The sequence below is a fragment of the Phoenix dactylifera genome, unplaced genomic scaffold (assembly GCF_009389715.1).
Source record: "Phoenix dactylifera cultivar Barhee BC4 unplaced genomic scaffold, palm_55x_up_171113_PBpolish2nd_filt_p 000026F, whole genome shotgun sequence".
Classification (NCBI taxonomy): Eukaryota; Viridiplantae; Streptophyta; class Magnoliopsida; order Arecales; family Arecaceae; genus Phoenix; species Phoenix dactylifera.
In genome coordinates this window covers 1,160,419-1,173,691 of record NW_024067667.1, presented here as the reverse complement: position 1 = coordinate 1,173,691, position 13,273 = coordinate 1,160,419, and the positions used below count along the sequence as shown (strand labels likewise).

General features: G+C 36.3%; 1 protein-coding gene across 1 annotated transcript in view; it reads right to left on the bottom strand.

Moving 5' to 3' along the window:
• Positions 1-267: 267 nt before the first annotated feature.
• Positions 268-13,273, bottom strand: part of LOC103702498 (probable transmembrane GTPase FZO-like, chloroplastic) — a 31,429-nt gene continuing 18,423 nt past the window's right edge. The window contains exons 6-11 of the mRNA XM_008784952.3: positions 12,807-12,893; positions 12,222-12,659; positions 11,917-12,084; positions 7,521-7,751; positions 4,288-4,403; positions 268-906 (exon numbers count right to left, since the gene is read on the bottom strand). Of these exons, the coding sequence (XP_008783174.2) occupies positions 624-906; positions 4,288-4,403; positions 7,521-7,751; positions 11,917-12,084; positions 12,222-12,659; positions 12,807-12,893 (1,323 nt within the window). The 3' untranslated portion in view covers positions 268-623. The remainder of the gene's footprint in view (positions 907-4,287; positions 4,404-7,520; positions 7,752-11,916; positions 12,085-12,221; positions 12,660-12,806; positions 12,894-13,273) is intronic.

Here is a 13,273-nt window from a genome sequence, read left to right as displayed (position 1 = left end):
ATAACAGTCAGTACCAATACATATTGACCATACAGTACTATACCAGTAGCAAACAGGTACATAATACAGAAGACGTATCAACACTCAGTATGCCGAACTAGCCTCCATACTGAAATTGTAGTGGAATGATACCAGTACGAGATCTGATACCGAGACAGCGAACCTTGCTTCTTCATGTGCTAGATATCCAAGATAATGATCACATTTTGCTCATAACATAATTGTAACAGGTGCATAACATTATAAAGTTTGATAATCTTGTTCTGATGCATCAAACACAAGATACTTGAATAATAGGAATATAAACAAAAAAAAATGTACATTTTCAATGAAATGACTTGTTTTTCTGGGCAGTAAAGTATGGTCAAAGATTACACGGAGCAAGCAAAATTACACAAAGATAAATTGAAAAGATAGAACTTAATGCTACAACAATCCTGTCATGAATGCGCTATCCTTTAACATGGTGCACCACAAACTAGAACACTACTTGCCGTTGCATAACAATAACTCTTTTCTTCGGTGACATACACCGAAAAAAGCAACCAATGCCCACAAAATTCATGGACCTCAAAATCGAAACAATAGATATTATTATGCAGAGTTTTGAGTGTAGAACTGCTTCAAGATACATGAAGATTCTGGATCTCAACTTTCAAAGCTTGGAGTTTTTGCGCAACATGTGTCAACTCACCTTGAGTCATAAGCAATCGATCCATTCTGTGCTGAGCAGCCTCTTGGTAAGGCTTGCTGATGATCTCGACAAAATGAGTTAGTTTCTCAGTGCTATGCTGGAGATCCTTCTGCATGGCATCTTCAATTTCGCGTGTTAAACTATCAGCCACCCTTCTCACTTTCTCTATCGCATCCTTACGACGGGCAGGAAATTTTGATATTGCTAACCACCTATATGACAAGATAGTGAAATAGTGGCAGCTATCAGACAATTATTTTAAAGACAACAACAGCACCACAAGAAAATCTAATGAAAATAAGTATGTTTTGCTTACGGAAGTCCTCTTGGAACAGAAAATATGAAACATTCAAGATAAAAATATATATCTTCCTTAGATATGCATTATTTGTATTGTCATGGGCTGTTTTTCCCAACCAAAGACAGAAAATAGATTTTCCAGGTGCAGTTATGTAGGTGTTACTTGCCAACTGAAAAGCCTGAGCTAAATCAAAAAGATCTACCATATTGGTTGACCTAATTAACCATACCATACCTCTCACACTTAACTAATTTGAATATCTGGTAACATATCAACTGATCCTACGATAGGAATTGAAACTTCAAGTAGTTCTGCCGTGGGCACGGATGCAAAGACTAAAATCCATAAAATGATGATGGGGCAAGTTGAAGGCAGCTCATGCCCTGTACCACAGAAAGGCAACTGGTGCATATTATACAATGCGAAGATTACTGTTGAAGATTTTGACGTGGACATCACGAAGGTCCTTTCATTTACATTTGCATCTACGATCTCAAGAAGGCTGTCGAGCAAGAACACAAACACCGACACAGGAGAGCTAATTCACATTGAGGTAACAATTTTCAGCACATTTCCTTCAAGCCATAAGTAGCTAAAATTAGTGAATGAGGATAGTGGAGGTTCCAATGTTACAGACGTCGCGTAAAAGTCTTCGTCTTTGCAAAGGCTATAATGGACATGAAAGACTTTTTTCTGTGCCTTGCAATGCTTATTTCACTCCAAATTTTGTCCGTCAGGATCTTTGAATGTTGATCAAAGAAGTATCTGGTGGTGGTCCATGAAGATTGTGATTAGGATCACTTGCATAAAAATGTTTTCATTATGCAATGAACATTTGGTCCTTTATCAACTAATTTAACCTATCCAGGATCTCTTCTGATTCACCTATTGACTAATCATCTTCTTCAAGCAATTTCATAAGGAACCGATCAGGCAGAATTAGTGATCCACGAACATAACCCCTACGACATTAACCGTGTGCCACAGGCAAAATCTGCCACTTCAACATACAGAGATGGAGTACTCTACTTCCTGAAGGATTGTGGCCTCTGTCCTGCCAACCGAAAATCTACAATGGACAGTCTAGATGGAGGATCCGAACAGTTGATCATGATTTACATGATAACAAATGCCATGGAAGTAGGAAAAAACGTGATTTGGAAGTCAATTACTGGTTCATATCTTCACAGCAAGTGTTTCCATAGTTCTCCATATTTACTACTGGCCTCCACATGCACCAGAAATAATGAGCTTTTTGTTTCATAGTGATCCTTGCAAGGATGCTGATATGCGTCCTCTTGGCCTTCCTTATTCATCAAAAATGCAATCATCTCTGTCGGGCAACTAAAGGTCTCATATAGAGGCATGGTATAAGAAATTCACTTAGGTGACCATAGAAACTGCTTCATTCATGGTAAACGTAATTAAACTATGTCTATTTATCCTGCTGCCCACTTCCAAAATCATTTACTAAAGGGAGCATCTTTATTGGATGAATCACAGGAAGGATCTTGATCTCTTTGCTACTTTTCTGGGCTTGAGATGGCCGATAGTCCTAAGTAAACCTTAATGCATACCAAACCTCATGCCTCATTACAAATAAAAAGGCTGCTTGCCTTGTATAACTCTGATCCTGGAATTGCCTGTTTATTATGTAGGCCAGTTTGTTGTCGTTCCATTAACTACTCATATGTTACAATCTTTTACAGTACACATGCTCAATATCATGATGAAATTATCACCATGGCAGGATACCTTCCTCTCGTCCCCTTTTTACTTCAGCTTCATGCCTATTCAGCCAATTCGGCTGGTAACAAGATGGACCTTGAGTCTATTATTGGCTACCTTGTCAACTATAGAGACATACTGCATGGTTGACTGATAAAGCAGGGTACAGTTACATCATGGATAATGGATAATACCTTTGTCAATTCTTGTCAATGCGATCTGCCTTTGAGACCTTGACAGCATAACTCACTTGATAACCTATGCAGGTTTATTTTGATAAATAAATCATCATTCCGATAGGTAGCGATTCATATTCCATGGTGATACACACGCATGCATGTAAATATTCATGCATTGCATGCATGATATGTTTCACTTATCACCACTATCTATTTAGGAAACTTTACTTGCAAGATGTTTTTAATAGACCAGCTCTAATTTCTTGACAAAGTCACACTCTTTAACTCGCGCATCTACTACATTGTCGCATTAATGCAATAATGGAGGGAGATGGCGCATTCATATAGCGTATTTACACAACAATTATATATGATCTCAGATAAAGTTTATATGTTTAAGTTTTTCAAATGTCGCATGAACTCAAGGTTTCAAATACTGCCATAAAAGGATGGTACAAATGGTACCGTACAGTTCAATGCAATAATGGAGGGAGATGGCTCATTCATATAGTGTATTTACACAACAATTATACATGATCTCAGATAAAGTTTATATCTTTAAGTTGTTCAAATGTTGCATGAACTCAAGGTTTCAAATACTGCCAGAAAAGGATGGTACAAATGGTACTGTACAGTTCCAGCTGATTTCCGGCACCAATACACAGTGTACTGGTACAAGACGGTCCTGTATCATGCATCGATACCCAATCCTATTAATGTTTAGACAAAAAACAGGTATGAGGTCCGGTAGCTGTTTTTGAAACGTTGCATGAACATATTATAGGTTTCGTTTAAAACAAAGTTTCTAGGCTCAAGTTCATTTCCTTCCACAAAAATCTTGTCCAATTAAATAAATATTTTATTTGCATTTGATTCACGTTGCAATTTCTTGTGTCGGTATAGGACCAACATTGTTTCTTTTTTCTTTGTCTATTTTTTTGAGAGGGGGGGGGGGTGACCATACCAGCATTAGAGTACCGGATCCCATTAAAGCTCTACAATTAAGCATGCTTGAATAAGAGTAGTACTAGGATAGGTGAAAATAAGAAAACATATTTGTTTTTGCTTTTATTTTCACTTGTCTCTACACAGGAAACATATTTGGTAGTCATCATTATTTGCATTTTTATGCAAAAGAAAATTCTTTTTCCAAGTTGAACATGGACATATTGCATTATCCATATGCGAATTGTTTATAATTTTTTAACCTTCAAATGTGGGAAGTTCTACGATTTGCTAACAATTCAGCTTATGTCAGCATCGATCAAAATGTGAACATATAAATTTAAATAGTTAGCTCAATTCTAAGATAGCGTCGTAAAGTTCACGAGAAAACTAGAGGAAAATAAAGTTCACAAGAAAACTAGAGGAAAATTCATATTTACCCGCCAGCAGAACAAAAAGAAAGAGCAATAAGATCTTCCACTGTGGTTGGTAGTACAGATGTCAGGAGAGAAGCAGAAAGTCCTGCTGCCCCTAGCCCACCAAAAGTTCCTAAAACCTGTGCAAATATGATTAATCAGTTTCTGATCTAATAAACAGAAAATAAAATAGTTCATACACGTAACTAGATGAGTAGGTAAGACATCGTCAATACAATCAACATCAAAAGAATTAACCTCATTATTTAAGATAATTATAAAATGGCAATTGCTTAAACTTGATATTGTATTAAGAAACTCTCTTCATTATAAAAAGTGAATATCAAGGTTTTAAATACCAGTACCAAACCCGTACTATTTTTTATTGAAATGGTATTGCAGCGGTACTGATGGTACATATCAAACTTGATAGATTCAAAAAGAACAAAAACTATTGGCACCCACCAATACGGTACCATTATTACACCGGTACATATTAGTACAACTGGTATAGAATTTTGGCGTCTCGGCATCCGTACTGGTGTTGGTTTCATGCCAGAACAATAAGGTACCGATCAAAGTATGCCATCTCGGCACCAAGGTCCACACCAATACCAGGCTATCATTGTGTCGGTACGGGGCTTGCTCAGCATACCGATACCATATACCGATACGGTACAGTATGCCCCGTACCGTCCGGTTCGGTACGGCGTACCATGGTACCAATTGTATCGTCCCATTCCGGTGGTTTTTGAGACCATGGTAAATATTAAAGCAGTGGTTTAACCGAACTAACAATAAAAGTACTACATGAAGAGTCAACATTTTAAGTTGGGCATGTTCCACATTGATAAGATTAAGAATCCGTTTAGGAACAGGCCATGATAAACTCCAGATGTCAAGTGTTTGAGTATTTCTGAAATAATGATCAGTGGGCCTTTCTCCCTAGCCATATAACAGAACTGTTACTGTTACCCCGTAAAGCACAAAGACAAGATTTTCCTACAATCATTGTTATTGTAGATAGCCTTGCAATTCACTCCATGGTACAATCATTTGCTACATCCAGAAAATATAATTTTGGGGTTCTTAGAAAAGAACTTAAACAGTAACTTGCATCATTTCTGTGAGAAAATCAGTATGCAAAAGGGAAATTGGTGGTGCATAACCCATCTCATCCTCAATCTTAGTGCATTCTTTTTGGATTCAACAAAGAGCTAAGACACTTAACTAAAACAAAGGAAACTAGAAACTAATAAATCTTAAATGTTAGACAAAATACTATCATTCCCATCTTCCTTATTGACTCGTTGAAATCCACAACAATCTTAGATTACCATCCCCTCCAATTCCTATGAATGAGGCCAACAAACTCTAATTACAAGCTCTAGCCAACATTACAGTCAGTGGTAGCATGCTTAGTCACCTGAGCGGAAGAAAAGGAAAAAAGTATGGCATCTTCCATAGATTATCTTATAGAAAGATTCCATGTGGATAACTTCTAGCTAAATTTTCTAGAAATGTAGAAATAAACTAGTAATTTAACCAAATGCCAATTTTACGAGCAATAAAATGGTTGTCTTCCTAGCCAAGGGGAAAAAGTCAGGACATTGGTAATAGGAAGCAGAAATGTTAGAGGAAACTAAAATGGAGACCTGGCCTGTATTATACAAAGCTGAATTTTGAAGAGAATTTTCCCATGACAAGCACAAATTTTAAGCTGTTAGTCGTGTCATCCAAAGCACCTTCTGTGACCGCAATCAACAAGCATAAAAGTTCATTTTTTCAATTTGTTATGAAAAATTAATAGTGGCTTCCACAATCATCTATTTGTGAATTGTCATGTCTTGCAGAGTTAATCTTCGCCGAGTCTAAGGAAAGAATAAATTCAAGGTCTGAGATATTGGTTTCAGTTCCATCCCTTTTCTCAGAACTTTAGTTTCTGCACTTTTGGCAGTTCCGCTCCAAGTTTTACAGTTTCTGCTGAAAGGTTAAAAAAAAATATTCAAAAAAACCACTACCAAATTAAAACAAGCTAGAAAACAAATTACATCCACATTTTGAAATATGAATGCATTCTTTTGGATAATATCTGTGTATAATTTTGCTGGCTTCAGAATAAGGAAAAAATAGCAGTAATAATAAAATTACATGTCAACAAAAACATGTTTCATGTTATTACTGAGTGTCATATATCATGTTCCATTTTTAGTGTCATAGTTGATAATTTTTTATAGAGATTCTCTAGATTTTTCCACTATCTTTAAATTTAGAATATGAAGGAAAAAATGATATGGAAAATGTTAAGAAATTATAGTGCCCATAGTTGCTGTATTCATGAAACATATCAACCATATATGTAACTACAAGTGCTTAAGCATATCTATACCAAAATTTATATTTCTAATTTCAGATTAAAATTCAATGAAAAGTATAGTGCTCATATTTGTCTTATTTTTTGCTCGCTGCTCACTATTCTTTTAACAATTAATTTTGGTCGTTTCAGCCAGTTTTAACTACTTCCAGCTTAGCTTATATCAGCTCAAATCACATAGTTATCCAAAATTGGCTGAAACTCTACCAAAACTAATGGATTTTAAATCAGGGCATAAAAGTTTATATAGAAAAAAGTATGAGGACTTTCAAAATGCAACTTCAATACCAGAACCTAACTCAAATCTTTTGGATGTGCATTTTTTTTTTTTTTATACATGTAGATTTAATGACCCAAACAGGCGAGAACAAATAACCAAAATAGAAACAAATGTCCTAGAAGAAAATATCTAAATTGCAAGGGTACAAAAAAAATGTAGTTGTTAGCTAACCAATTCATCTCAAAAGCTTAAGCTGATAGGAAAAGAGTTAACAATTTATGTCAAGATTAACATCACCGTTAACGTGCATTATGGACCATGCACATGGAGGGTTAATGAAGGCAGGATAAACTAGAGTCAGAATAACATATAATGAGGAATAAATAAATAACTGAACTGGAGGGGATTTGATCTCATATCTCCAGCAAACCTAAGCTCTGTTACTAATATTGACTAACTAGTTAACCTCAAAAGCTTAAGCTGATAGGCAAAGGGTCAATAATATACATCAGGCTCAACAACAATTGCCTTAGTAAGCATTGGTAGCTTAGTTCAATACATATAGAGATATTTACTAAGAGAATGAACCGCAGAATGAGAAAGAAAAAATAATAGCTCATTCAGGGTTCCTTGGTTATAAACTTTAGCTAATAGTTAACTCACCACTTCACGAACTTCTTTTTCGATAAGTCTTGCAGCAGTGCTAGCATTGAACTTTTCTATCACCTTCATACAGAGCTCCTCTTCATTAACAAGGAGTCCATATGGTTCTGAAAGACCCATTCCCTTCACATTGCCTAAAGCCTGACATTGTTTGTTGAAGCATTCCATATACAGCTTCCCTTCATCAGCAATCTTAGACTGTAACCATTTTGAATAATCCCAAAGTAATCTCTGGAGAAAAAAATCAGTAGAAGTCACAAACAACTCAACCTAAAATGATACTGACTTGAGCAAGAAGGAAGAGAACAATATAAAGTAGTACAACCTTCCATAAGTATGCCTTCAGGTGAACTGTAATAAAAATTAACAAGTCTTCAGTAAGAAGACGCAAGAAATATTGAACACGGAATACAATTTTTTTAGGCATCGCTAAAAGATAAATAAGCATTTTCCTCAGCCTGCTGAAGAACCAAAATGATGGCAGGAGCATGTTCAGGAGGATCATGCCAGCCTCATAGGTAACAATGTCATGTTTTTCCCTTTTATATTCTTCTTTGTTAATGCATGCAAACACATTCCAATAGTTAGAAATCAGAAGTGACATAGAACATCAGTATAATCAACTTTTACAAAGAACTTTTACTTATTGTAAAGGCCATGTTCTTTATTTTATTATTTTCTTATTTTCCATTATTTACTATTAATAATACTCATTCTTATTAAAATGACATGTCTTTAATAATTATCCTGAAAAGTACAACCACATTAAAAAAATACATGCTAGAACTAAAGGAAACAAATTTTAGATAAACATTTAAACTTTTCTATCATTCTTCTACATGTGCTGTGGAGACGACAGGGCCATGACCTATTGTTTTATATGGGTAGCATTACCTTAGCGGATTAGCGCATTGCATGAGAAACCATCCAATACTTGCACAGTTGCACCCCAATTTTCATGCTATCAGAGTCATCGGCATTACCTCAGGCTCATTATGAACAGTTCAAAAGTCACTGCAAGATTTGTGCACCCAATATCCAATCTCCACCATAATGTGATCCTCACTTCCCACACTACTCAAGCATACCTTCACACATGTATTTCAATTTTCACCATCAGAATGTATCTTATCATAGAATTTAGGTGATCAGAGGTTATTTGTTCCCCAGAAGACTAAATATGCTCTATGTTTTTTGGGCAGTTGTCCTTAAGATGAATGGTTATTCAGCAAAGATCACCTTTTTCATTCTTATTAACTGCCCACATTTTTATTGGGCCCATCTTGTTTGTCAACAATCCAATATTTCCGCATTAAAGAAAATCTGATTGTCATGCTCAAGCCCAATAAAGCCGTTTGTTTCTATAATGTATGTGATAATCCTTGCTCCAAGACTGGCAACATGGTTTTCTCATCGCACTCATCGGTTATAGAGTCTCAAGCCAGATGATGCATCTGATATGAAGCATCATCACTTTCTAGCCAGTTGTTGCTGACACTTATTTCAGTTTAAATACCTAGCAAGTTTTAGGCTGCAATCTAAGTTGCCATAATCTGGAGCTTGTGCGGGATTAAAGAACTGAAACTTTAATTTAGATTATGGAAGCACTAAAAATTTTTGTGCATAAAATAACAGTAATTATCATGACTCAAATTATTATTGCTTTAGAACGAAATGCATGAAGTGGGATTCAGAAAAAGCAGAGAATGCATATACGTTTGTTGTTGAACTAAGATCTATTTTAACAATATACCTACAACAGTACAAGATATTAAATGTTATATGGAGATAAAGTGTTAGGAAGCAGGTGTGAGCAACGGCGTGACTTTGGAGAGTTTTCAAAGTGACTGAAACACCCTAGGCAGCAGACTACAACTACTAGACAGCCACTATCTCCTTAATTATGCTCCCTATTTTAGTCCTTACACTGTGCATGCCCTATAAGCACCTATATTCCTCCTGCTTGCAAGCATTTCCACTTCTTTGGTTGCACCTACTTTGTTCCTCTTCCTCCGAATGAATGCTCTAAGCTCATTTCTAGTCAGTTAAATGCACTTCTCTATCAATATCATAATTCCTCTACCCCATGTTTATGCATCGCACATTATCTATGGATCAGGGAGTCCCTTAAATTCCACTATTGATCATTTTTTATCTTTTATGGATCTCCTTATAGCCCCACCTACTCCATGAGTTTTTTTGAAGCCATTCTTTATTTGTTCTCCTATCACTCACGCACACTCTCTGAGGCTTCTTATTACAGAACAAGCATTCCTCAATCCACAAGTTCTCCTATCTTTTTCAAGACAAATCATATTTTAGAGGCACTCCTTGTTTTCTTCCATGATCTTGTCCAATCACACTCATTTTATAAATCTTTTGCCACCCACGCCCATCACAGCCAAATCTACCTATGATCACTTTGCTTGGTTTCTGACTGATGTCTATTTTTCAAGCTTCAGTCATTCCTTGCGGCCATTAGTGTTTACTGTTAACTGTAAGTCCCAATTTCATCAAGACAGTTTTTAGCATTTTGAATGGCATAACATCATGGACAAGGAGAACGTACACTTGGGACCAAGGTTGGTTGTACCAGTGCATACCGCCCCATACCAAGCATACCATATCATACCAGTACCAAACCAAACCAAGCATACCGACATTGTAACAGCACGATACCTATACGGGATCCAATACCAAGACAGTGAACCTTCCTTGGGAGGTTCTCTATCATGACATTTACATTACCACTTGCCGCAAGTAGGTGTCCAAAATAGATATTCCAATGATTGTGACGTGCGCTATATATCATTTGCTCATTCTAGTACCGATAAAAATTATGGCAACATCTTCATCCAAACAGCAAAGATAATACCCCTGAATTGCTATAATCTAAGTTCCCATGTAACCACCATTTAACCTTTCTCACACCCTAAGTAGCATTTGATGCCATCATAAAGCAGATTATAAGTTCAAACTGACTAGCCATGCCAGTTTTTACATCTCAAGCATGTCATTATCATGATGAAATTTAGGAGTTATAATTTTGTTTTGGTGCTTTTCTTGTGGCAGTGCAACTATGCTGTATGTCAATGACACCATTTATGTGGATGGAGATATTTTTACCATCAGCCTATTAGAAACAGCATCTTCAGGCTTCAGCAATAGATAGAGAGAGGCCTTGGCTCATCCTGTGATTTTGTGGGTCATGAGTTGAGTCTTTCAAGACATTATAAGAAAATAAATTTAACTCTAATCTGCTTGCTTAACTTCTATTCAAACCACTGATACCCTAATGGAGTTCCAACTGAAGCTTCATCTCAAGGATGGTGTGTTTCTTTCAGATCATAGATAACAAGAGTTCATGGGTTGCCTCATTCATTTCAAGCCTATGAGACCAGCATTGTTCATGCGAGGTAAGGACTATCTCGATCATGCTCCTCGCTCAACCCACTATGTTATGATACATCCTATCAATATCTCTGAAACCATTACTTCTGCTCTTCTGCCTAAGCAGTAAATCTTCATACTTGCACTAACACTGATTGTGTTGATGACTTTGCTGATTTAAAATCTATTAGTATGTACCACTCTCAAGCAAGGTTTGCCGTCTCGGTACCGAATCCCGTACCGGTGTCACACTAGCATAGTATCGGTATGGTACGGTACGAGATTCTTTTGGCATACCGAGTGTCGATACGCCATCGATACACTCAGTATGCCACCGGTACGGTACCGTCCAATACCGTCCGGTTCGGTACAATACGATATACCATGCTCTCAAGAATTTTCTTAAATCTAGAAACAGTGAATTGCTCTCACCTTAGTCAAGGTTGAATATAACAGTGCAACATCACACCATGGAGGCTTTTGGGTGTCGCTAGCTTACCTTTGACATGGGTTCCCTTTACAATTGTAGCCCCTCAATTATGATAATTAGCACCTAACATAGGTTATCAATAACCAAGACTTTTATGAGCATACAGAGGATATATTATATCACCTCCTTCCATTCTTCATTCTTCACTTAAGACTAACAATGGCACTTTTTGCAATACCTATCGCATATCTATCAATGATTGATCCATGCTAAGTCTGATAGGAGTGGTTGAGTATGGAATATTACATTTGTATTTTTGTCGATCATGTATGTATATCTCAATAAAATTCATGTATATGTCTAGTGCTCGGATACTACAACATGAGTAAACTAGCCCATGGATATTGCATTGATATGACTAGATTTCCCTATAACAAAATGATTGAATTGCAATAACAACGACCCAATACTTATCTTTTAGTTTTAACTGAAAAAAGAAGACATAATGGCAGTAATTTATTGTTTTATGTTGCTAGACACAGAATTGATAAGGTCAATAGGGACAGGAAAAAATACTTGGGCATCAGAAAGAGCTGGACTAATAATTTCATTTTGAACGGCCAAAGTGGCAGGGACAGAACTGGATGTCTCTCCTTTGAAAGCATATGTCGAAATCAGATCAATATTTGACAACCGAAGAGTGGACTCTAAAAGCTTCAGCACCTGGGCTTTTGCTGTCTCAATCTGCATTAGTATCAATATAAATTCTATCAACAAAAAAGTAGAAAATAACAGACTGATACATAGTAAATTATCTTACACAAGTAGAAGCCAGGAAAAATAAGATACTATAAATTATGACTATTTAAAAGGAAACATACCAGAGATATAATCTGTTTCTTCCATGAAATGCTCTCACCTTCCATCTTCACAGCATACTCTTTTACACTGCTAACAACTTCCTTGATTGATATCAAGTCCTCACTGGCATTCTCATATTCCTTCTTCATTAATCTATCACAAGAAGTCAGTAAACGGTCGGCAATTCCAATTGGTGTTTCAAGCTTTAGCCTCACTCTCTCCATTCCAGTGTCCGTCGATCCATCCAAGAAACTAAAGAGGAAGTTCTCAAGTTCATAAAATCTGCTGCTCATCCAACCAGGATCATTAAGCAAAACTTCTTCAGAGTTTCTTCCATCATAAACTGAAGAAAGCTTTGCTTCCAGTGCAGAACGTGCTGCGACAGGAAACAACTTTACATCTTCTATATTAAGTAGCTTCTGCACATTCTCTTTAACAAATGTTGTCGCCTCCTCAAGCTATATCCAAATCCGAAAATGGAAACATAAGTAAAAGATTCATATAGAAAATACGACAAATTATATGCTCTGACAAAACAAATAGCCCAGCAACATTTTAAATAACTAATTGAGAAATTTAAACGGAAGAGACATTTTAAATCAAACCTCACTGGCATTCCGATAGAGATCCAGTTTATTTAATACAAACACAACTTTTTTCTTCCACTGCTGTACATATAGGAGAAAGGCAACCTAGAAGTTGCAAAGACAAACCAAGTGTGGTTAGCTACTTCAACAGAAAATTATTAGTTAAATATATAATTGCTTGCTTGATAGAGTATTGGATGATGAATCTCTATCCAGGTGAGAGCATCAATCGGAACTAAAACATGGAATAAGAGAATGAGGCTAGATATATATAAAACATTGTTGGGAAGCTAAGCATTTGCTGGATACATCACTAATGTCATATTAGACCATTAGTAATGTAGCAACGTTTTAAGATGAGGATGCTACATAACAACAAGGGAGTGTTATTTGCATTTGAATTATGTTGAGTTGCAGATATTACACAAATGAAATGTCATTTTCTATACACTAAAATGCTGGAATTGCTGGAGTCATTGAAAAAA